This window comes from Sminthopsis crassicaudata, chromosome 2, assembly GCF_048593235.1.
Source record: "Sminthopsis crassicaudata isolate SCR6 chromosome 2, ASM4859323v1, whole genome shotgun sequence".
NCBI lineage: Eukaryota > Metazoa > Chordata > Mammalia > Dasyuromorphia > Dasyuridae > Sminthopsis > Sminthopsis crassicaudata.
The window spans coordinates 507,997,499-508,024,146 of NC_133618.1; the positions used below are offsets into that span (position 1 = coordinate 507,997,499).

The window sequence follows — 26,648 nt, forward strand, 5'->3', positions numbered from 1 at the left end:
TCTAAAGGAAATTAAGAAAGTATAATCTTCATAAACACAATTTTTTTGTATCAAAATTATTTTTAGATATCCCTTCTCTGTACATGTTGAGTCCCACAATAGAATGTAAACTCCTTGAAGACAAAAATGTTTTTATCTTTTTTTATCCCTGGTACCTTATGCAAATTGCCTTGAATATAGGAGGCCCTCTACACATATTTATTGAGTTAAATTGGATTAGCTCCCGGTTTCATTTAGGATAAAACACAGAGTTTTGCTGCTGAGATCTCTGGACTTGAACAACTGCCTGATTTGACCAGAGAACTACTGGCAACAGTTAACTAGCCTCTCCTAAGGTCAGTCATTAAGGTTTCACCAAGATTCTACTAAAGACTACCTGCCATTTCAAGTTCTTTTCGAAGAAGATATTGGACTAAGAAGATAGAACTAGAAGTAATGGACAGGAATTGCAGAGAAATAGATTTAATTTAGAATGTCACAGAAATTTTCCTTAGAATGAGAGTTGTCCAAAAATAGCATAGCCAGCTTCAGGAGGAGGTTTCCAAGCAAAGGCTGAATGACCACTTGTTGGGGACTCTTGATTACATGGAAGTTCAGAAATAATGGCCTCTAAACCATTCCCCAATTGATAAATGATCAAAAAATATGAAATATACCTAAAGGACTATAAAATCACGCATATCCTTTGACAGAACAATACCACTACTAAGCATAAATCCCAAAAAAAGATTTTTTAAAGGAAAAAAACATAAATGTACAAAAATATCTATATCAGCTTTTTTCTAAGCCAAAAATTGAAATTTTAGGAGATGCCCGTCAATTGGGAAATAGTTGAAAAAATTGTGGCATGTGATTACGATAAAATGTTATTGTTCTTTGGGAAATAATGAGCAGGATGCTCTCAGAAAAACCTGGAAAGTCCACCATGAACTCAAGCAAGATGAAATGTACTGTATATAAAGTAATGTCAAAGTTGTAGGATGATCTGGTATGAATGACTTTGCTATTCTCAGCAATATAACTGATTCATGACTTCAAAATAAAAAGAAGAAACAGGAGGAGGAGGAGAAACAAAGAAACAAAGCCCTTTGAAGTAACTTCCATAAAGATTATGCAGGAGAGTAGTTCTATCCACACATGATTACCAAAAAAAAAAAAAAAAAAAAAAAAAAACCCACAACACTGAAGAAGGTCAAGGTAAGTGCAACATTCTCCAATTCCCAAGTTTAGAATAACTGAAGGAAGAATGAAGGGGATTGCTCCAGATTCCCTTAATTGTCTTCCTTAACTTTTCCAGGTGACCAATTTTCTATGGATGTTTTTGAGTTCAGCATTGTTTCTGTAGGTACTGTGGCTAGGTCTCTCCAACTAGTGTTCTCAAATTCAACAAATGTATTAAACAGCTACTATGTACAGCTCATGTGATCTATTGGTATTTGTTGTTTTGCCTTTGTTTGGAACAGGACCAATGACATCATAACGTTATGGTGTGAATGATATCTTGACTTGCTCATAAACTGTATTTAATTAAGGTAGAGTTTAACAAAATCATCACCCTCGTTCTCTCTTCCAGAGTCACTAAAGGCTAGTGGTAAGACAAAAGTTAAAATGACTGGCAATGATCTGCGAAGCACTGGATGACCTTGGCATCTTTGATGTCTGTCCAGCTTCTAAGTGTCCCACAGTGACTGCTTCCGCCACCTTCATAGTCTTTGGAATAAATTGTTTTCATCTACCCATTCTGCAGGAGGAAGTCTTCAAAGGGTTGGAATAGATATTCCCATAATTCACCCACACATTTAAAAATTGTTAGCTAATCTCAACCTAGTTTAGCCCATCTATTGAGATAGTTCTACTGAACATGCTATAGCTTCTTGGAGCTACAGAGGAGAGTTGGGTGACAGTGGACATCAAAGTTGGATGAGCAGCTCAGCAATCTTTCACACCAGAAGCGTCCTCCTCTCTGAATACCCCACATCTCCTCCCTCCCCCATTGGTCTTTAGATGTCAAAAGAGATCCAAGGTCTACCCAACACAATGGGTAGATCACTTCATCAAACTTATTGAAGGATACACACAAAACTTGCACTGGAAAGGCAAGCACAGATGGATTGCTGGAGAGATTATGCACACTGATGACTTCACACATACATTTCTGTATTCTGAGTTCATAACATTCTATTAGACATCAGAAGAAAGAGCTTTGGTGCTTCAGTTCAATTAGATACCTTACATCTGTGAGATATGTATAATGTACAAGACCCTGTGCAGCACATTGAGAATAAAAAGATACATATGATATAGTCCCTGCTTCCAGCCTAAGGGGACAAGAACACATAACGGGAGACAGTGGTACCATGGAAAGAGTACTAATTGAAGTCAGAGCATCTGGATTGGTCACCTATTTCCTCGGTGACTTAACCTCTCTGGATTTGTTTTTGTTATCTATAAAGTAAGGGACCTCAGAGATCTCTCCCAATTCCCAATGTATGATCCTGTGAACCATGAGAAAAGGGAAAATGAGAAAAGTGCAAAGCTGCTAGCCAGGCGGCACTGGAAGAATTTAACAAAGGAGAAGTTACTTTGTTGGATGTGGAAAGGCTGTAGAGCGGTGACCAGTGAACACTTTATGAAAGAAGTATCATTTCTGAATTGGGGCCTTAAAGGAAAAGAGGGACTTCTACAGAAATTGGGGATGATTTGGTGTTCCTGACACAAAATACTCACTCTTCCATCTCTGTATCTTTGCACTGGCTATCTCCCATTCCAGAAATGAAATTTTTTCCCCATAGATTTAAAGTTGAATAGAACCTTAGCTATCTTCAAATCCAATGTCTTCATTTCACAGATAAGGAAATTGAGACCTCTAGGTGATAGGTGACTTCTCACATCACACAAGTAATAAGAAGTAAAACCATTTCTATGCCAAAGCACCCTGCCATTTTCCTTCCTTATTTCTATTCTGAAATCCACAGTTTCCTTCAAGATTCAACTCAAGCCACTTCCAATGATCTTGGAAGCCATCTGCATCCAGAGAGAGGCCTGTGGGAACTGAGAGTGGAGCACAACATAGCATTTTCACTCTTTTTGTTGTTGTTTGCTTGTATTTTTGTTTTCTTTCTCATTTTTTCCTTTTTGATCTAATTTTTCTTGTGTGGCAAGATAACTATGTATACAGATATTGAATTTAACATATATTTAAACGTTTAAAAGATCCCACTCAAGCATCACCTGCTGCCTCAAGCCTTTCCTGGTTTCCTTTGTTGGTTTTATTCCTTTGACCTTCTAGGCCATCACAGGATGAAGGGGATCCATGAAAGGAGAGGATTCCCTTGGATCTGAGTCCTATTCAGATAGATCGCGTTCCTTAGTGGAACTTAAGAGGGTCCAGAATATCAACTGCAATGCCCCTGGGGCAGTTCGAAGAAGTTCAAATCAAGACGGAAAATCGATCTGTCTCTGGAATCTGGGAGACCAGGGTGGTCAGAGCTTTGCTACGAGACCAAAATGCAGGACCTAGGCCTTTACTGGCAGGCATGCGTGCCATGCCCTTGATGCCAAGCTACTAGGCAGTTTCCAGAAGTGTTTCCAGAGGTTCTGACCATGCAGCTGTTCCCCTGGCCTCGCTAGGAAGGGAGTAATAGAGACTGGCAATGGAGCCCCGTGGAGCAGAGGGAGGTGAGAAATAGTTGGGAGGGCTGGGAAACAACCCATTAATTTCTTGCAAGTTCCACCGTTTTTGAGGTCAGGCTTTGCAGGATAGAGGCTGGACAGGCGCACTACACACACTCCCCCGCCCTAGTCACCCCAACCTCCAGCTGGCCCTAGCGCCCGGCTCCCGCATCTCTGGACGCGTTCGCACTCCGAAAGCTACATCGCCGCCCCTTCTCCTTCACCAGCAACAAACCGGTGCTCCCCCGCCCCGCACCAGCGCATGCACGGATGGCATCTTTCCTGTCCTGCGCCCACGCCAGCGGCTGAGCACACCAACCCATCCAGCCCTCGGAAACACGGTAGGGTGTAGAGGAACTAAGAGTCTGAGGCGGGCAGAGGAAGAGCGGAGCCGCGGAGTAGGCGAGCTCCGGGTCCTGTGGGAGAGGGAGGGAGGATTTAGGGTACACCAAAAGCCCTAGCGTGGTCTGCCAGGAAGGGTGGTTGCAAATGTACCTAGTAGAAAAAAATGTAAAAAACAAACAAAAAACCCCACCTCCAAACCACAGCGCGTGCACAAAGGCTCTATTGGCAGCATGTAGCGCGCACCCTAGCCTCGAAAAGAAGCCCGTTGCGCGTGCACAAGCCTCGATGTTCACAGGGCGTGCACCGCTCGGGATGGAAGGAGCGCTGCGGGGGAGAGGGGGAGGCGGTCAGGGAGGTGTGCAGAAACGGGGGCAAGGGAACGTAGGATACCTGGACCCCGACTCATAAACTCGTAAAATGTCAGGACGGGGAGAGCCCTTGGGTCATCGTCATTCCTGGACTAGGAGACCGGTTCCACCAATTCCCTGTCCTCCAGCGGCTGCTAGAGCATAAGTCCAGCCGAGTCGGGTGCAGGGGGCCCTTCGGCGCGCGCCCGGATGGAACCGGGACCGGCGGGGCGGCGGGAGGGGTAGGGCGCGAGGAAGGGGCGCGCGCGCGCGGGGAGGTGGCTTGGGGTTCGGCCGGGGTGGGAGACTTTGGGAGGGGAGCACTCTGGCCCCGCGGCCCTCCCGCCTCCTCCCCCGAGGAAGGGGTGGGAGCTTCGGGGGCTGACCAGACAGACCGCGGTGGCGGCAGAGGCTGCGGTAGCGGCAGCGACAGGCGGAGGGAGAGGAGGCGGCGCCCTGCGCCCTCCCGAGCGAGCCACGGCTCAGCTGGGAGGCCAAGCGGGCGGAGCCGCGGCCCTGGAGGCCCCGGGCCCCTGGAGGCTCAGTCCCTTGGGCCGGCTCCGTGCCGCCTCACACCCCGGCCGGACCGGGCCTCGGCTAAGGTGAGCCTCAGGCAACGCGTCAGGGACCGGGTAGACACCGGGGGAGGGAGGTCAGAAAGTGGGCCCAGAAGCCGGCGTCCATCGCGGCCTGGGAAGGTAGCCGGGCCGGGCCTGCCGAAGGATGTGCTGTCCTCCCGTTCCAGGGTGGGAGAGAGGGCCTTTCCCCTGGGAAAAGTGCAGTTATCCCCTGCAGGCGGGAGCCCTGGGGAAGCTGTTTTGCCCCTTGGAGAGGTGAAAGGGAAGGAACCTAAGCGTTTGAAAGCTGGGCTCTTGCCCCTGGTTGAGGGGATGGGAGGTCGGGGGCTAATTTCTGGGGCAACAGTTTTTATTGTCCCTCTGTAGGGATTAGCCAAGGAGAATGTGGAGGTGAAAGGAGTGTAATTTTCGGAATCTAAGGGGGGGGGGTGTATAGAAGCTCTGGGCTCCCTAGTTTCTTCCTCTGTAAAAAGTCTTAGCTATCCCAGCCTTCGGAGCATTAAAAGCGACTCAAAGTGTAATTATCTGTTTGCACACTTTCTGTGGACAGAGTAGATTCTCAAAAGAAGTGGCATTTATGTTTCCTTGGGGGCCATTGCTAGAGTTAGAATAATTGCATTTGACCAATGTTGAACACCATATCTTTGCATATAGTAGATCCCTGATGAATGCTTGACAAAGATCAAGAAAACGCCCCCCATCTAGATTTGAAGTTCAAGGAATCCAAAATAGGGTAATATCCTGCTCCTTTGTGATTCCCAGCTAACTACAACAGTTACTATAAATTTTACTGCAGCTTTCTTAGGAATAGGAAAACTTGTGATGTTGTTAATAGTGTTAGGATTACCCGTTCATAAATACACAGTACACACCTCACTTGCAGGGCATTCACAACCCTTCTAGCTGCAGGGAGAAAGGATCTCTCTGACTCGCCATGGTCCTGAATTAGAAAGGAAGTTCTTGAAATAATACTACACTTCCACTTGTCTTTTGATACTGAATTCAAAATTTCATTTTTTAAAAGATAGGAACATCCCCCCCCCAAAAAAATTAAGTGTATAATAAAGTCCAGATCTAGACAAGGGCCCCTTTGGTGAAATATAAAGTCTAATGCCTCTCTAAAGACAAAGTCAGGTTCAGCAATTCAATAAATGTTTATTAAAGCAATGCTTATTATGTACAAAACATTGTACTAGGTTTTAGATTGATAGTAATCCTTGATAAAAATTGATTTTTAAAAACTCGATAAAAATTTAGAACATTTTTTCATCTTTGTTTTTTCCTTTCTAAATTTTGTTGTTACTGCCTTAATCCATGATTTTTATTTATTTATTTATTTTTTGTATTATTACCTCTTGGGCTGAAATGAGATTCAGGTGCTTTAATCTACACACACACACACACACACACACACACACACACACACACACACACACACACACTTTTAAGAATTTCTTTGTTGAAGCCTGTATTTTGCTTTTAAATGCAGGTGTGCAGTATTCACAATGACTGCACTCTGCTTCCAATTCAGTTGCATTCACAGTGGGTACTACATTTTGGCAAAGTCCACTTTTAGTTTTGCCTCAAAAAAACCTCATGAATTCCCAGTACAATTTTGAAGAATGATTTCATCTAACATTTAAGGTCTGTTTAAACTACAGTTGACAATATCAAAACAATAAAATGTTGCCAAGAGAAATGTGTTTGGAGATTTCATCTTGGATGTTTTGGGTTGTCATTTTTTAAGCTGATTCTTGAATTAGATTGTTAAACAGTTTAGAAAACTCATATATGTAATCCAAACATTTAAAAATACATTTCAAACCCACATCAATTTCTTTATCAGAATAGTGATGGCAGTTTACATAAGTAGAAATCAGTGGCCAGATAGAACTCATATTTTTTTCCTCTCCCTTTTTTAATTTTTTATTTTTTACTATAGACTTGAAAAACAACAACAAGCATGAACCTTTCCATCCACACAGGGAAACAGAGGTGTCATTTGAAACCACAAACCTGTTATATACAGAAGCTTATATCTTTTTCCCAAAAAATATATCTCCTTATATAAGTTTTCATTAAAAGCTTAATATAACTGTGAACAGATATATTTTGTTCCAGTATTTATTCTTTTTTTAAATTTTTATTTCCAGTTCCAAATTCTCTCCTTACCTCCTCCTGTCCCTTTCCCATTGATTGAGAAGGCAAAAAATAATATACTCATTATACATATGAAGTCATGCAAAACACAATCCCTCAAAATAAAATTAAAGAAAACATGCTTAAATCTGTACTCAGTTCTAAAGTTCTTTCTCTAGAGGAGAGTCTTTTGGAATTGTCATAAATTATTGCACAGCTCAGAAAAGCTAGATTTTTCACAGTTGATTAACATTTCAAAATTGCTGTTATTGTATACAATGTATAATTCTGTTCTCTTCACTTTGCAATTGGTTCATATGAGTCTTCCCAGATTTTTCTGAAACCATCTCCTTTTTCACTACTTACAATACAATAGCATTCAACACAATCATATACTACAATTTATTCAGCCATTTCCCAATTGATGAGTATCTTCTCAGTTTCCAATTCTTCTGTTAAAAAGAATTACTATAACATTTTTGTAAATATGAATCCCTTTCTTTTTCTGTGATCTGTATGGAGTATTGAGCAAGTAACTATTGTGGGTCAAAGAATATAAAGAGTTTTAGAGCCCTTTGAATATAGTTCCACATTGTTCTCTTTAAAGTTAGACCAGTTCGGGGCAGCTAGGTGGCGCAGAGGACAAAGCGCACCAGCCCTGAATTCAGGAGGACCCGAGTTCAAATGTGGTCTCAGACACTTAACACTTCCTAGCTGTGTGACCCTGGGCAAGTCACTTAACCCCAGCCTCAGAAAAAATAAAAAAATAAAATTAGACCAGTTCAATGTGTGTTCTCATAAAACTTTCATTTCTGAATCATCTTCAAAAATCCTCATTCTTCCTCCCAAATTTCAGTGACCACAGTTTATTTTTGTTTTTATCATTAAATTTTTTATTACTATGGTTCTAAAACTTTAATAATCCAAACTAAACTAACTCATCCAGTGCTTACAGTTTGTAGACTCTTTTCAGAATTCTAGTTAGGACCATAGTTTCTTTTAGTGAAAGGGGAAGAGAAAAGGTAAAATTTCAGTCAAATCATATAATCTTAGATCTAGAGCTCAAGAACTCTTTGAGAACTTTTGCGATGTAGTTGACAGAGGATCAGCCTTGGAGCTCATGACCTAGACTAGCTATATGACTTTAGAAAAATCACTTCTCAGTACTTTCATACAACTTTCATACTTTATATTACAGAGGGTTTCCATAGTAATTATTCCCTCCCTTCTCTAAAGAAATAAAATCACAAATTTAGACCCAGAAATGTTTACTTAAAATAACAAAATATTAAACTTTTATTTAATGTTCCCTTTTAACCCCATAATAAAGTTCACAAAGACACTTCTTTGTTCTTATATCAGAGGAAAGGTAGATTTTTGTGATGTGTTTGTTGCAGGAGTGGTAGCAAGTAGGGGAATTATATTACAGGCTGTTAAACTCTGGTGATTGCTATGTAATTTTAGCATACAACCATTTTATATTCTCTAATTTGAGGAAAAATATAATGCTGAACAGGTGCAGCTGGATAAATTGGTAAAGATAAAGTAAGAAGAAATTAAAGGGACATGTAGATAAAACAATTAAGAATCAGGTGTGAGGCATTTTAAAAATTAAATCAACTTTTCAGTGTCATAGAATTCACTCCTGAGGAGAGCCTCTTCAAGTAATTGCATTTAAATTATGACATTACAGTTTCACACTTGGAATATAAATCATTTCATTTGCTTCATAATTTTCTTTTTGCAGCTGCTAATTATTCATAGGATGATAGAATTATAGCTTTAGAGATGGAACGAACTTTAGAGGTCACCTAGTCTAATCTCTTCAATTTACACAGAAGATCCTCACTCAGAAAGGTTAAATAACTTAACAAAAACCGTATAGGGTAGTAAGTAGTAGGATTTGAATCCAGATCCTCCAACTCAAATCACTTCTGCAGAAATGGTTTTGGTTTTGTTTTTTAAGAACATATTGCTCCTTTTTATGACTTTCTAGTCAGTGTTTATCTATGGATGTTTGATATTTCAGTTCCTCTTTGGAAAGAGTCTATGATGTAGACTTGTAAATGCCAGATCACTAGCTTAAATACAAGCTTACAGGAAAATGTGGCATTTTAATGGAGAAAACTTTAACCTAAATTTTCAAAAAACAGTAATAGTTGCAAGCTATTTTGCTTTCTATTCAACTCAGTTTCCCCATTCATTTTGTGGATCACAATGTTACATCCTTCCCATTGGAGGTGGCAGCATGACTTATTAAAAGAACATTTCCTGACAGAAGAATCAGGCACCTAGTCTCTCACTAACTTACTCTTCCCTCTCTAGGACTTTATTTTTTTTCATTTCCACATTGAAAGGTCAAATTAGCTGAATTCTAATGTTCCTTTTCAGTTCTCATATTTTGCCTCGTCACAATGTAAATGCCCATTTTCTCTTTCCGTAGTAGTAAGATTATCAAATTATCCCACATCTGTGTAAACTATAACAGAATCTTGCCACATATTCATATGTTACCCCAGTGATTGAAGAAATAAATGTATTAATATGATTTTATATATTTAATTTTTATATGAACTATGCTACTTTTGTAAAATAATCTGATACTTCTTGATTCCATAGGCTTGCTAAAAAGAATGAGCTTTCAAACCTCTTTTATATTATAACTACTTTTAACTAAAATATACACAAATTGAATCAATGGAAGGCTAACTTGTTAAGATTACATAAAGAGCCCAGAGCCTGAGTTGTAAGAAAATAGCTATTTGGTTTGATATGTTGCAATATTCCATGCTACCATAGGATTAAAAGTTGTATGACTTTCTCCTGGGCTGAATTGGTGATGCTTATCTTTAAAATTAAATATGACAACAGGAGATAATGATAGTATTAGGCAAATATTAGTTTAAAAATTTCTGGGTTTTTTCTTTAAGTACTTTGAGGGAATTATATATAAGAGAATTACAATGTACTTCTAGGAAATTTTGATATTCATAATCATATCATAAGATTTTACCAGTTCTGTCATGCTTTTGTTAACTTATGGATTTCTTGTATTTAGAATATAAATATCCCTTTCTTTGTTTCTTCCCAGGATGTGAAACGGATATAAATATTTTTTAAAATTGTCCCTTTGCACACTCCATCATTGTCTGCTAGAATGTTTCTAATGAATGCCCCTCCTGTGATTGCTCTACAGTCAAAATGGGAGTCATTTGGACAGTCAGGGAGTTTTAGATTTCCTGTGTGTTTCTCAGAATCTGAAGAGGATATTGCTAGAGCATCTGTAAGTGCAAAAGTTCAAATGATCATAAACAATCTGCAAAGTGAAGAAGCTTCCTTGGGCATGAACAATGAGTACATTATGCGGAAAAATCAAAGGGGAGGTAAATACAAAGGAGCCAGAATTGCAGCTGCTAATGCGATTGTGCTTAAAAAGCACTCTACATATGCCAAAAGTGAATTGTCTACTGAATTTGACCACATGGAAGATGACTCCTCTGATTTTGGACCTCTTGTATTGGAATCAGATAGTGATGATTCTGTGGACCGGGAGATAGAGCAAGCAATACAAGAATATCTAAAGGAGAAAAGCAACACTATTCAGTCATTACCCAGCAGCAGTGCAACTTGTTTTGGTACAACAAATGGGAATAATAAAATCAAACAAGATCTTCCTCAGAATAATGTGACCACTCACCTACCTCCTGTAAAATTTAAATCTGATGTGGTTTCAGAAGCTATCATTTGTAATCCCGAGGGAAGCCATGATAAAGCTAGAGCTAGTTCTCCTCTTAGTGTAAGTAGTGATGACTCTTTTGAGCAAAGCATACAAGCTGAAATAGAACAGTTCCTAAATGAGAAGAAGCAACAAGAAATCCATAAATATGGTATCTCTTTGGATAAAAGAACAGAGCAAAAAGAAGTCTTGGTGAAAGCAGTCCCTAAATCCAATAAAGAATCTATTGTCAAATCAAATCGCCAAGATTTAAAGCAGGGATGTAAAGAACTAATCTTCAAACAGTATCCAGAATTAGGGAAGACTAATGTACAGCCCAAGTGCTTCAAGTCTAAAATCAGCACAGAATCTGAAAACTTTGGGAATATAAGATTGGCACCTCCTAAACTAGCAGGTATGTGCCATCCTTTAGAAACAGCACAAAATAAAGGTGTAGAAAAAAAGCATTCCTGGGCAAATAGAAGGGAACAAAGAATCAAAAGTGCAGCTCTTGTATATGAGATATCTGATTCAAGTAGTGATGATGGTATTGAAGAAGCCATTCAGATGTACCAATTGGAGAAAACAAGAAAGGAAGCCAGTTCTACAATGGATAGTAACCTATTGCAAAAAACACAGCCCAGAAATGATAAAGTATCAGACTTTGCCACAAGTATTGCAGTTGGTCCTTCAAAAAGTGCCTTGCTTGAAAGCCACAAAAAAACATTGAATAGCAAGAAGAAACAGACTGCTACAAAGGCTACAGAACTGAGCAATAGTAGCTGTGACTCCAACAAACTCTTTAAACCACTGAAAGAAACCAAAGTTTCTACACCTCCCATGAATACAATTGCCAAATGTGAGTTTACAGTACAACCCTCATTCCAGGCTGAAACATCTGCTGAATTAATGTGTGCAGAAGCTATACTTGACATTTATAAAACAATCATGCCTTCCCATGTGGAAAGCAATGACAGATCACTTTCTACGAACCCTCTGTTCTCTTCCCAAAATGTGCCTTCCCACCCTGACAGTGATAGCAGCTTGGTAGACAGTGATGATAGCATTGAGCAAGAAATCAGAACCTTTTTGGCTCTAAAGGCACAATCAGAACATTTACTGGCCAAACCTGAAAATCTTTCCAAGTCTGTGCAGGGACCACTATTGCCTGAACATAGTAATCAGGGCAGTAGCCCCAAAGTCCCACTTTCTAAGACATTGAAGTTATCACTGTGCTGCAAAAGGAAACTTAAAGGGGAAAGGAAAGTGGTGAAACAACTAACACCGAAGAAAACTAAAGGGTTAGAAAGAGAATGCCCACGGGAGACTGAATATGATCAGGTGAAAATTCATCTGTTACAAGAAGAAAAAGATTTGAGTAGTCAAGATAAAATCTGTAAATCTGAAAGCAGAAAGGATGAGGTGACTTGTCAGATCCTTTCTTCCAATTTAGTTGGGCTTATTGATGAACACATTGCCTTAGACCTGAGAAGTAGTTTATCACAAGCCCATGATAAAGTAGCACAGGAGAGGAATTTGGAACAAGAGAGGCCTGGGTCTGGTGATAAAAGTAGTTCTTTGGACAGTGATGAAGACCTTGATACTGCTATTAAGGACCTATTAAGATCAAAGCGCAAAATAAAGAAAAGGTGCAGGGACCCCAAACCTCACTGTAAAAAAAAGGTTAAGCTTAGTAGCACAGGAACTCAATTTTTAGATAAATTTAATAAGCTCCAAAAACACTGGAAAGATAAGAGTCCTCATTTACTGAAAAGCTGTCTCCCGGGATCTAAAAGAGACAATAGGGAAAACACAGTAAAGAAGTCTTTGAACAGTTGTAACCACAGAACAGAAAGAGGGAAACAGGAAAAAAAGCATGAGGGTCTGCAACTGGCATTTCAATTGGAGAAAAAAATTTTCTCAAAACCTATTTTAGTTTCCGGTGATATGGAAATCAATGAAAATCGGAACTCTGCAATCAGTACAATCTCACTCTCTGATGACAGTAGTTCAGTGGATAGTGATGATAGCATTGAACAAGAAATTAGAAAGTTTTTGGCAGAAAAAGCCAAATACTCCATGAGCAGTTCAGAAATTCAGGAGGGTAGTGTAACAGCACCTCTTCGGATTGAGGGTGTTTCTAAGCCTACGCTTGTTAGTGGAAAAGAGAAGCATCAGTCTATGGGGCATCTGCCTGGCTTAACCAGCCAAAGTCAAAAGAATAAGATAGTTTCTCAGAAAACTGAGGACCTAAAAATCTCTGATAAAACTGTAGTAAAAAGTGCAATAAATATTTTAAATGATGGTAGGAAAATTACATCCTGTCCTGGGAATATCTACCTCCATTCTACTTTGGCTGTGAAAACAAAACATGAGACAGTGACACCTAAAAATTGTGGCAGTTTATCTGTAAAGGAAGCATCAATAGATAAGAAAGCTGTCTGTATCAAAGACCAAAGTCAAAAAAGTCTTGAACCTACCGACACAGAAAATGTTGTCAGTAGGTTGCAGAACTATTGTATTACTGATATTACCACTCAAGAAAAAAGTAACCCTTTTCAGGGAAAATGTTGCTGCAGAAGCATGTGTGATCAAAAATTGGTACCTGAAACTGAGAGAAATTTGCTTTTAAATAACAAACGGTATCCTCTACAGAATGATTTTGTTCATGAAGGAGTGTTCCGGAATATCTGTGTGCTTAACACAGAAGGTAGAGAAACAGTACAGAAAGGGAATCATAGGAAGGAAAGAGAAAAAAGATTAAAGGATCAAACAAAGAGTTCTACAAATTGTACAATAGATCATCAGCAAAGTTTGCATCTGGCTGGATTTCATTCTTTGATTCCAGCTGAAGTATTTAATTTTGGTAAAAGTACATCTAGCAAACAAACAAGTCTTTTAAGTTCGAACCAGGCAGTCCCTCTACAGGTGCCTCTCTTCACCTCATTAAAAGAGAACAAATTGAGCAAAGATTCAGGAATATTTGGAAGCTCATACTTGCTTTTGAAGAAGGAAGGATCTAACTGGCAAAATAGAAAGGCACAGGCAGAATTAAACATACATGAAGTAAAGAAATTCAGTTCAGAAGGGAAAATACTAGATTTAAGAAACAGAAGGATTGTTGATAAAGGTGCCCGAGATCAGAAAGTATTAGAGAATAATTCCAGTGAATTTAATGTCACCTCCATAGAGGAAAGCAGAAGTTCAGTGGCAAAGGAAAAGATCTTAGATCTGTAAGTACATTTTCCCCTAGATGTCATAAGTATTTGTATAAAATAATTGAGTATAGATAGGGAACTAGAATTGCTTAATAGAGCTCAACAATTATTTAGAGAGCTTGGTATTTAAAGAGGGAAAGCAGTTGTCTGGAGTTGCTAATACACATATACTTGTACATATGTATACTAATGTGAAACAAATGTTTCTATTAACAGGTTGTCCTAAGCAAATATAAATTTGTAGCATTTTATAAATTATTTAAAATGCGGTAATGAAATATTTTTTTTGAATCCAGTAGCTAATTTTCTAGAATATGTGTAACTACAATATTCTGTGGGAATATATAGGATGGGAAATTTCCATGTGGAATTAGTAATTGTGAGGGACCCAAAATACAACGAACAAACCTAGGCTTCTTCAATAATTACTAACACTGCCAGCTTTAAATATATGTAGTATTTGACTTATTATTGATGAAAATTTTTAACTATCAAACTATGGAAACCTAAAAAAATCATTGATGATACTCTTTAAATAACAAATTCTTTTGGTGGTTCAAGTAAAAAGTATCATGTCAGTAAAACTTCTTATGGAACATTTTTCTATCCAGAGTGAAACAGATGTTGGGGACATAACTTCTTAAATATAAATCCTATTAGTCTCAATAAACTCTTAAGCATATTTTATGATATCTCTTTCACAAACTCAAAAAAAGTTCTCTAAAACTAAGTTTTAGAGCATGTGGTGATTTCTATATTGATGTTAGGGGACTTCCTCACTTATCCCTTATAAGATTTCCCTTTAATGTTGAAATCATAGGTTATAAAGGGGGAGAGGGAGAGAACTTTTGAACAGTAAATGTTTCTAAGCACAAGATAAGTTGAACTGTTTGAGCTCTCCACTTTTAAGCTGAGAAATCCCAAATAAAATTATGTCAGTGGCAGTATTATATCTACCGTACAATTCATATTTCTAAAGTATGCCTGGTTAAAGTCATCTGAAGTTTTCTACTATATAATCTAGTTCCATAACAAAACAATTATAAAACCTAAATTACCTACTTTTTGTATTGGAGCTACGTTTTTAAATTTTTTAATAGTGGTTGTAAAATATGAAAGTTATGTATTTTAAATTTCATCCCCTTTTCTTGGTATGTGCAATAAAATAAGCACTGTTTATAGTTGCTTTAGGAAAATCAATCACCAAACATTTATTGAGCACCAGCAGTGTGCAAAATGCAATATTAGATATCATGGAAGGATTAATAAGAGATGGAAACTCAGCTCTTATCTTTAAATGAACTTAAATCTAGTTGGATATAGAAAACCTAAAACACTTGAAACACATATAACATATTTTGAATAATTTCCTGGGGCATTAGAAGCTACTATCAAATGTTGTTCGCCCCAAGTCAATCATATGTGTGTATATACATACACACATAGGCTATGTGTATATATTGTCTTGAGATACATGCTATACATCCATTTAGCAATCATTAAATAAGCACCTTCAATTTGTAAAGCACTATGCTAGGTGCTGAGAGACACAGAGATAACTAAGGCAAAATCTTTGCCCTCATGGAACTTGCAACCAGATATGTAAGTATGTCTTCCTTATATTAGAAATTTATTTTCAAATCATAATTCAGTTGTCATAGCAATTGCCTTTCAAAGCTCATTATATACTGACTCAACTATTTAATAAGGACAATGGGCTTCCATAATAAAAGAAATGGAGTCAAATTTCTTTGTTTCATCGTGTATTCTGATGGGGTGGTGTTCTCTGGAAGGATTATAGACTGTTAAAATGAGATAGAATGGTATTAGTCATATGGTATTATAGTGAAAGACATAGTAACTTTTCTACTTCCATTGTGGGCTTAGGTATAGGGGCATCAACATGTTAGGATATTTAAGTTATGGGCATTTATTCAGTCATCAAACTTGTACTGGTCTATACTAGATTTTTGTTATCTGACCAGAATTTTGCAGGAAAATTTTTCATTTTTAAAAATCTTTTTACCTAACTTAGCTATGGTGTGCCTAGAACAGTGTTTTGTCCTAAGTTTAGAATTGGAGTTAGTTGATATTTCAAAATTCAAATGAGTTTTTCTGTATGTTATTTTTCCACATTTAAGCAGTAATTCATATTAATACCTGAATATGGAATAAGGTACCATTTGTGTTGAATGTGTCCTTTTTGAAAAATTTTGATAAAACAATTTTAGGACTGAAATTTCTATCTGATGCTCCAATTGGTGTCTGTGTGTTTATATCTTTTTTTTTTTTTGGTAGGATGTTGGTTCACTTAAGTGCTTCCAAGTAAAATACAAACCCATGTAACTTTGTGCTTTAAATGTCATTTCATTTTTAAAGAGCACTTTTTAAATTAAAGGTAAAAATCAGCTTGTTTTGTACATAAAAAATGGTATAAATTCATAAGTTTTAAAAACTAATAAACTGAGGACTGTTCATGAACTATGAAAAACAGTTTTTATGTGCTTTATGTTCTCATAAAATAATTTTTAAGTTTTAATTTAAAAGCCTGTCTACTTCACAATAAAATCCTAGTTAATTAAGGTATGACATAAGAATAGGAATCTCTATACTTAGGATCTTACTTCCTTGACCAATCTCAAAGGAAACAGAATAAGAAAATAATGCTCCAGTATTATTTAGTATCTCTCAACATTAAAATTTTAAGAGAAAAAAAATTGTCTTAGTACAGTGAATGAAGAAACAAAATAAAACTGTCTTATATTGACCTCTTTAATTCTGCACACTTCATTCAACCAGAATTTTTTAAAATTTATTCATGCATAATATTGGACATGAGAATATAAAATATTCTTCTCTCCCCCCACCCAGGAATTTGTCTTGTGAAATATAACTGACAATTAAATGTTTTAAAATGTCAAAACAAACTCATCACATCCTTAATCATACAAAATCACCTCAGAAAAGCAAACTATAAAGAGCATATGATACGCTCTGTACCATCAAACTGGTCTGTTTCCCATGCCCCATATATTACATTCCATCTATTCCCTTGCCTTTTCAAAGACATTGTCTTAATGGTTATATACTGAACATACTTAAACATGTATTTGTTATCTTACCCCATTAGAATGCAAACACTTTGAGAGAAGTAAGTTTTATTCTTTGTATGTATATCTGCAGATTTTTGGCACAATACCTGGCATATATTAGTTACTTTTTAAATGTTTGATTTGATAGGCATTTAATGAATCTTTTTCAAAACTGAATTGAATCTTTACAATGAGGGACCTGAACTAGATGATCTCCAAGCTACTTTGTTTTATGTCTTGTTCTATGATATAATCAATGTAGTAACAGAGATCCAACCAATATTATATAAGATCTTAGTGGTAAGAAAATTAATTAGTTAAGATTTGGAGTTGAGGAGGGGACCAAAGGGAATTCATGAGAAACATGAGGTGAAATTTTTGTCAGGCCTTGAAGGAAATGTAAAGTTTGGATGGGTAAAGAAGAGTTCGACAGACTTATTGAGCATCTTGTTTTGGGGGAAATGCAATAAGCATTCTATGCTCAGAAGTTCACACTCTAATAAATTTTTTAAGTTATTAGGATAACATAAGTTGGGTATGATAAGAGTCATAAAATATATATTCTTGGTGTTAAGAGATCATGTAAAGTACTGAGAGGATCTAAGAATAATGGAGGAGGTAGCACTTTATTAAACTCTTGAACAGAATAGATATTCAGATAGTGAATTTTAGATGAAATGAACAAAGGAAGATAGGAAGATGTAGTGTTCAGCAAATAGTTTAATAGAATGTATGCTGTGGAGGATATAATATCGAGAAAATATGGTGGGACATTATCTTTCCCACAAGGTAGCACTCAATGAAATTACTTCTACTTACAATGTTGAAATAATTTTTTTGTTGCATTGGGGTTTTTGCCTACTCTGAAGTTTCCACCTCATTTTCTTTCTGATTCTGATTATCTCTGGTAGAAAAAGTTAATTTATTGATATATTCTTACATTTGACAAATTTGTGATCTATTATTTGGTTAACAACTTAGGGCATCTAGGTAGTAATAAGTAAGAGTGCTAGATCCAAAGTCAAGACAGCCATAATTGAAATCCTGCTTCAGATTTTCCCTAGCAGTGTGACCCAAGACAAGTCATTCCTCAACCTCATGTTTTCTCAAACATAAAATGGAAATAGTACCTATCCCCAAGTATTGGAAGGTTCAAATTATATTAACATATAATAATTATACTAATAAAAGCTAGCATCTATATAGTGTTAACTATGTGCTTATGCCAGGTACTTTTTATCAATCAACTTACTTGGTCCTCACAACAATCTTATGAAGCAAATGCTATTATTATCTTCATTTTATTTTTTTTATTGGAGCTTTTTATTTTCAAAACATCTACAAGGATAATTTTTCAACAATGACCCTTGAAAAATCTTGTATTCCAATTTCTTCCTTTCCCCCACTCCCACCCCTAGATGGCAATATATGTTAAACATGGTAAAACTATATGTAATATCCTCACTTTTATAATTGAGGAAATTGAAGCAGACAGATAAAGATCATACAACTAGTGTCTGAGGTTGGATTTTAATTCAGTTCTTGTTGATCCTTAACCTAGAATTTTATCCATTGTACACTTAGCTGCCTAAAGTTTTGTAAAACTTAGAGCAATATATGACTATCCTCATCATTAGGCACTACTGGTACACTACTGGAATGATTGTATTGAACTGTATACCACACAGAAGACTTCCCCTTCACCTATCCTCAATCATAGTTAATATTTTGTCAGATATTAAAGTTTAAGGATATAATCTTAAACAGAATCTCTGTTTTTAGAAAAGAAAGTGCCAGGATCTTCCCTGTCCCACAAGTTATCTCATCTAATTAATGTTTACTGGTTCTTGTACATATGGAGAGCTAGCAAAATATTTACCTTATACTTAACTGTGACTGGTGTTTTCTTTTATGTTTTGAAGCTCCTCTCATTCCACTTCTTTTGATCCTGGATTGACAGTAGAGTCTTATGTCATATTGCACAGAGCTGCTATGCAAGAAGTTTAACCTCTAGCCACTTAGTAGAAAGTTTGACAGATTTACCTCACCAAATGGAGCTCTTTGAAGCCCATCATTAAAAAAACCATGCAGGAAGTCATACAAAGTCAAGTTTGGTTTTGGTTGGCTGGTTTGTTTTTTAATTTCCATGTCTTCAAAATAGTTATGATTAGTTATGCTACCAGGGATATGTCATTTTTATTGATTACTGGTCATATTTTTAATACTACTTCTTTTAATGTAGATTCTCTTTGAGATTAGAAAAGGAAAAAATAATTGTTCTATATAGAATGCTTGTCTGATAATGTGTACTGGGCCACAATCAAGCATTCCTCTCCAGCAGATTTTTTCTTTTCTACTTTGAGGAAAAAGTGTTCAGTCACTTTCAATTCTGTTCAACTTTTCATGATCCCATTTAGGATTTTCTTTGCAGATAACTGGAGTGGTTTGCCATTTCCTTTTCCAGCTCACTTGACAGATGAGGAAACGAGGCAAACAGGGTCAAGTGACTTGTCCATCACACAGCTAGTTATCTGAGACCAGATTTGAACTCAGGAAGACTTGTACACAAGTACACAAGTACACAACAAGAAACAAGTACACAAATACTACATAAAGTAGAATGTGGCAAGTTAGACTCTTTGTAGCAAGGAGCATAAAGTGGAATTGCTTGGGAAAAACCTAATGTCCAGGACACAGAATGTTTTTGTTACAATATATCTATTTTTATGACAACTACATTCTTTTTTCTTTAAAAATCATGACTACAAAGTGACCAGAGTATTCTTCCTTCAGTATTTTAAGTACACCCACTTAAGATAAACATTTACTTCTTGGCACTTAAAGATATGCTTAATGCAGATATTTTAAGAAAATAACATTCTCAAATTTATTCATTAAAACATAATTAACAACTAAGTCTATGGAAATTTTGGTATAGGAAATTTATTGCTATACATTGGTAAATTTCCTTGTATTGCCCTTTTAGAATCATTTAGCATTACTCTCATATACATTTTATCAGATAAATAAAAATCTCTATAATGAGAAAACAGAAATGTGTGGTCTTACTGAGGTTTTGTGTGTTTTTTTCTATAATTTTTCGAGACTATTGCATTTATGACAAATGCAAGCATTATTAACTTATAAGGAATCTAGGATAACTTGATATTAACTCATTAGGTGTGGATTCCATTAACCAGAAATAGAACATTATTACTAGTATGCTTGAGGTCATTAGGTAATTTTAATGACCAATTATGACATAAATCATTCTATGAAAGCAACCACAAATATGAAGAGTTGGATTTAAATGTTTTGATTGGGAATAAAAATTGAGCTATTGTTAAAAAATAATAATGCAAATCAGGACTACATAATATAACAAGGCTTACTTCCCGAAAGAAATGGAGATTTTACATGAATTATTTAGATAACTCCCAATTTTTATTAATTTTTGCTTTTATTTTAAAAACTGCCTCAATGCTGTGCCTCAACATGGTGCAGTAGAGTAGTTATTTAATCGGTTTACATTATTGATCTCATTTTTTTAAGGTGATAACAGTTCCCAGAACTAGTGTTACTTTTTGGATTTTTAATGTTAAGGAAACATTTTGGAAACTTTGACAGTAACTTAACTTTTTATATTTGGTCTTTATCATTTAAAAAGAGACTAAAAATAGAAGTGTTTAAATTTTATTTGATAATATGAATAGATTTTTTAAAAAATAATTTCAGTTTGATGCTTGGTATTTAAACTGTTTTTCCAACAGAAAGAAATAGTACACATTTTATATATATAGATATGTCTATTTATGCACTATATAATCTGATTTCAGATTCTGTTTTTATGTGTCATCTATTTGAATTGATTGTAATTATATGACCCACACTCAGTTTTTGTTGACTCTCTAAAACTTATAGAAATTTAAACAGTTTCTATATCATATTAGACTTTTTAAAGTTTCCAAAAATCTATTTTTTCCATATATTAATAAAAGATTAGCAAAAAGCAGTCACAGTGTTTGATTTCTTCTCATCTTTTTCAGTGAGAAGACTTTTGAAGGAACTATTTTCTTTAAACAACTTATTCATAATAATAAAATATAATGGAAAATATTTATCAAAGGCCATGAATATAAAGTATTAATCAAGGATTCCTTTTGAAAAATTTTAACAGTTTAATTTGCCTGTTACTTAAGAACATAAAACAAGATTTTTAAAATAATTAACAATATCAATTTCCTTCCATTTCCCATTCCCCACTCTAACCCTTCCACCCCTTACAATTATCCTCTGAGTTGGAGGGACAATGACCACAATAACATCACTCTGGCAAATGAAACCTGCCTCCATGCTGTATCGATGGTGTTTTTTGTTACTTTAAGAATCTGTTATTTCATCATCTTCAGGTATTCATATTGTAGTCCCTCTGCAATTTGGCAATTCTGAAAGACCATCTACTATAACAGAAAAATCCATTCCCTGTCAGTTAACTTGATGATAAGCCTTTCCAAACCTGGCTAGCTGGTCTTCCAACAAGACACAGACTTTTATCTTAGTGAACCTTGGCAGAGGCTATCACCATGCCATGATGCAGCACTCTAGTAGAATGTGAGTGGCAGGAAATCATCCAAAATCCTTCCATTATGTTTACTCTTCAGTGGCAGTTCCATATGGGCATGAAAATGTTTCCAGGTAACACTATAGAGAACAGTTATTTCATATCCATTTATCAACTAAATAACCAAACACTGTGAAAAATCTGGATGTTGATCATCCATTTCAGCCAATCATAGACTTCAGTGTATTTCTATCTTTATCTTAGTTGAAATGTTTAATAGAAGGTTAATTTTTTTACACCTAAAATAAGAATGAAGTTAAAACAAGAGATCATGGTGCTTTGTACATTTTACTGCCTCAGAAATATGCAAAGTTTTTAGGAAAGTTCAGTATAGCCAAACTTTAAAAAAAAAAAAAAAAAAAAAACAATTATTTTAACAGGAACTAATTACACTGATTATTCAGAATACAGCAATCTAGAAACAGGATTACCATTGAAGAGGGGGAGGTGCTCATTAATCACAGATTGATGGTTTATTAACATTGTAACTGGGATGGAAGTTCAATCGATCATAATACGTGATGAAATTATCAGGGCCAGTCACAATGCTCTTGTCAGTGTAGACATTGAAACCATTGTTTCTGTACATTCCACATTTTTCATAATGTTTAGAAAAGGTATGTGATTTGGTATGGAAACTTTTCTGAAATTTAAAAAAAAAAAAGAAAGAAAGAAAACTTTAATTAGTTTATAGTGCTTTGCAAAGCATTTCTTTCACCACACCCCTTGCTCCCAAGTATATAGTATATGCACTGATAAGTATTACAAATAAGGATACTAGACTATTGAAAAGTTAAATAACTTTCTCTTCATCATTTAAAAGTTATCCAAAATCACATAGGTAGTAAGTGGCCAAGCCAGGATTAGAACCCAATTTTTCTGGCTCTGTATGGTGTACTTTTGGCTCTATGAAACTCTCTCAATAGGTGTATTGCTAGTCACTGGGATACTGCTATAGATTGTATCAATGATAAAATATTTTCAGAAATAGTTAGTTTTAAATCTTCATGATATAATGCTATGTAATTTAAGCTTGTTTAGGCCTACTAGGTGGCATGATGGATAGTGTGCCAGCTATAGCCAGGAAGATCATCTTCCTGAGCTCAAAACTGGCCTCAGACACTAGTACTGGTTTGCAATCCTGGGTAAGTCATTTAACCCTACATGCCTCAGTTTCCTCATCTGTCAAAGAACTGGAGAAGGACATAATAAATCATTTTTCCAACTTTGCCAGGAAAACCCCAAACAGGGTCATGAAAAGTCAGACATGACTAGAAAATGATCAATTGTTTACTAGGCCTAGTAAAGTGACACAGACTTCTGCCAGATATTTTCCCCAGATAATATATTTAATAGACTGTATTTAAGAACAATTGTACCCATTACTGACGAAGATGCAAAGTTTACATAAGTAACATAGCATCTTCCCTCATAATAAATTGATCAAAGAGGACTTATTAAGTGTTAACTATGTGCCAGAGACTGTGCTACAAAGAGGGAAAAAAATGTATAATGGTTCCCTTTTTCAAGAAGCTCACACTCTAATGAAAGAAATAACATGTAAATAAGTACATACAAGATAAATATAGAGTGCATGGAAGGTTGTTTCAGAAGGAAAAATACAACTGGGAACCAGGAAGGCTTCCAGTAGAAGATGAGATTTGAGCCAGGTTGTGAAGGAACCCAAAATACTAAGGAGAGCCAAGCATTCCAGATATGGGAGGAAATTAACTGAATAACACTAAAATGAAAGATGAAATATATCATTTGAGTCTTAAAAAATAGGGTGATGCCAGATTATAAAAGAAACTTGGGAATGATAGACAAAGGAGTTCAAACTTTGAATAGGAAGTGATCTCTGTTCGATCTATTATTTTCATTGGTTCTCTTAATGGTTCTTAAGTAGCCTATATGTTTTATCTCCCAAGCTCAAAACAGCAGACACCCCACCAAAGCTCAAAACAGCAGACACCCCACCACACATTACTTTTTTTTTTTTACAGGGCATTTTTATTTTTTATTTTAATATAGAAAGGGAATTCTGAAAAACACTGGCACCAGCCTGGATATATAATAGCAAATCATCTACTTTTCAACTTGGCCTTTTTTTCAGTAAATTATCTATGCAACACTGTCCCTCCACATTTTTTGTGGGGGGAAAAAAAAAAAAAGACTAACTTTACATAAGTATAAGGTAATCTTAATTTTAAGCTTAAGGGAATTTTTCACCATTTATATTTTTAAATCCTTTGGAATATTCGGTAATAATTCTAAAAATGACATCTCATTCAATTCAGGACCTTAATTTTGAATGCCTCAAATAATATAGTACAGTGACTGACACACAATACATACTTAACAAATGCTTGTTGCTTACTGATTTGATAGAATAATCTATATTTTGCTTCATTTTACCTTAACCTGAAAGCAGAGAGTAATTTATATGAAAAAATAGGCCTTCCCTTGGGATGGGGGCAGGAATGATGGCTTACAAGATGAGCCAGTGGCAAAACTAGGAGTAGAATTATAGCCTGTCTCTCAGTTCTGTGCCCTGACCCACTATACTACTCTTTTCAGGTTGCCACTTTTTGTGGTTTCCACATCCATTTCCTCTCCCCCCCACCCCAATTTGTCTCTCTTTAAACCAGTAAGTAAATTTTTTCAGTCTCTTCTTCCAATGAAATCTTATATCTTATCTCATACTTACAGGCATTTCATGTACAGTAGGTGCTCTGCTACCATAGGTTTGGTTAGATGTCCTGTATACTGGATGAGTTTCCTTAATCCTGTTAGAGTGAACACACACATACACACACACACATTTTACTATGCATTCTATTATTTTATTTTATCTAGTCATATTCCAGATCACTTTAGTGACAATTTTTTTATCTAGAATAACACTAGGAGAATCTTCTAGAGGAATCCTTTCTAGAGAAGGGGAAGGTATGTAAGTGATAGGGAAGTTGAAAACTATCATTGTGCAGTATTGACTTCCCAGAAGAAAATAAAAGGAGGCAGCTAGAAGGGACTGTTATTTTCTCCCTATCTCTGCTTATGGCCAATTTGGTTTCTAATGGTCCTTGCCCATCCACATCTACCCCACCTCCAACAGCCTAAACAATCCAGATGGCAGAGCCCCTATTATTTCCTCCTAGGCCAGCCCTCCCTCCAAATCCCTTAAATTTATAAAGATTAGCTCAGGTAAGTAAGTATTGCATGTAAAATGCAATGTCTTCTGGGAGGACTCTGAAAACACTCACTCCATAGATATAATCTTACCTTGAAGAGGCAGAATTCTGGATTAGTGGGTCAGAACCCACGGTCACAGCTTCTGGACAGACTTCCAGGTTGATCTACTGGAGCCCCTTCAACTTTAGTCTTTTCAGGGGCTACTTCAAGGAGAGGAACCTATATAGTGTAACTTAAATGCAGCCACTATGGAAACAGGTTGAGGCCCCTAACAATTTATTGCCCTAATTTAATTGATCAGGATATTTTTGTGTCTTTTAATTAGGCAGCCTAGGCATGTTAGATGAGAAGTCTAAACATTTTTCTTTTGAAGACCTCTTTGCTAGTTCCTCTTCTGTAAACCCTCCTTGCCTCCCATTTCTTTACCTTATTATCCCTGTAAGGTTCCCTTTCTTACCTGTAGCCCCGAAACCACCCAGGGTTATTGAACCTGGCAGGCAAATTTTGGCTCACTCGGTAATAATCACTGGTTTTCTCCAAATAACCTTCTTCTGCCTTTTGTTCATCATGTTCAGAAGATTGTTGAGGGGCTTCCTGGGGCATTTCTCCTCCCTAGTAACAGAGAAACAATTTGGGAGGAAACACAAGAAAGAGAAGAGGCAAACTTAAACTGAGTTTTTCAGAGCAGCAAACATTCTGTTGCTAAGCAACCTAGAACTTGACTCAAAAGTAGCTTGTTCTTAAAGGTACAATACAGTTCCATGCCATTTTCAGAACTCTGTTTATGTAACAGAATTCAATTTTATTTTAGATTGACAAGCCATGTTCTTTAATATGGTGTAATAATAAACTTTTTTGTTCCTTGGAGAAAATTCACATGGAATACCAAATAAACATTTATGGAATCAAGGAATTCTAAGTCCATTTAAAAATTAATACTGCTCATTCAGTATTAAAACTATGATTCTTTGGGTCCAAATAAGTAAGTATAAATAAAATGTCACTGGTTTATTCCATTGGAGTAAAAGCTGCTCTAATGGGAGCTACCTATGGTAAATATATATGTGTATATATATATATATATATATATATATATATATATATATATATATTAAATACACTAATCTGTACATGATGCATAAGCAGTGGTAAGAAGGATGGGTTTAAAACTCATTGACAAGTCTAAAAGTATGTACAGAAGTTTGTGTTTTTTACCATGAATAAATGAAAATTAAACAATTTGAGTCTCTGCTGAAATGAATTTTATATTTAAAAATTAGCCAATTATCAGCTTTCTATATAAGATCAGTATTAGTCTAGCTTTTTGAGTGTCAATATGAAAGAATTTGGGAAACTTTTGGTCTCTGACAAAGGGCTCTAAAACTGCTTATCACCTAAAATTAAAAATACTGCCTCACCCCTTAAAGAAAGAGGATAATTTAAAGATACTTTTTAGAATCACAATATATACACAATGGTGTCTTTTATTCATGGTGAGAAATAAAAATTTTCATCTGAGAGAATTAATTAGCCAAGATTTAGCCTTATTGTGATAGTACACCATTTATTTTGCCTTGCAAAAATATTTGACCTTATGTCAAAGAATAGTTGTAAAATAAATCTGTATAGACTTACTTGTTGATTATAGTTTCCTTTTCAACATTCAGAAAGGAAAGAGAAAAGCAAATGTAATTCTTCAGTGACTAATACAGTTTTACTCTAAATCATA

At 36.1% G+C, this 26,648-nt stretch overlaps 2 protein-coding genes across 3 annotated transcripts; one reads left to right on the top strand and one right to left on the bottom strand.

Moving 5' to 3' along the window:
• Window positions 1-3,864: 3,864 nt before the first annotated feature.
• PPP1R26 (protein phosphatase 1 regulatory subunit 26) lies at window positions 3,865-16,505 on the top strand. Of its 2 annotated transcripts, none has more exons than XM_074294074.1 (2): window positions 3,865-4,013; window positions 10,173-16,505. In XM_074294074.1, the coding sequence occupies exon 2, from the start codon at window positions 10,239-10,241 to the stop codon at window positions 14,031-14,033; it is 3,795 nt and encodes a 1,264-aa protein (XP_074150175.1). In that variant the 5' UTR covers window positions 3,865-4,013; window positions 10,173-10,238; the 3' UTR covers window positions 14,034-16,505. The 2 variants fall into 2 exon arrangements, with proteins under 2 accessions (XP_074150175.1, XP_074150174.1); XM_074294073.1 differs by lacking the exon at window positions 3,865-4,013 and adding an exon at window positions 4,651-4,966.
• A 4,026-nt stretch (window positions 16,506-20,531) lies between these two features.
• Window positions 20,532-25,632, bottom strand: PIERCE1 (piercer of microtubule wall 1). The gene is made up of 3 exons (XM_074294076.1): window positions 25,377-25,632; window positions 24,435-24,513; window positions 20,532-22,370 (listed from the first exon to the last, which is right to left on the bottom strand). Exons 1-3 carry the CDS (start codon window positions 25,520-25,522, stop codon window positions 22,182-22,184), a joined length of 414 nt encoding a protein of 137 aa, XP_074150177.1. The 5' UTR covers window positions 25,523-25,632; the 3' UTR covers window positions 20,532-22,181.
• Between the last annotated feature and the right edge of the window lie 1,016 nt (window positions 25,633-26,648).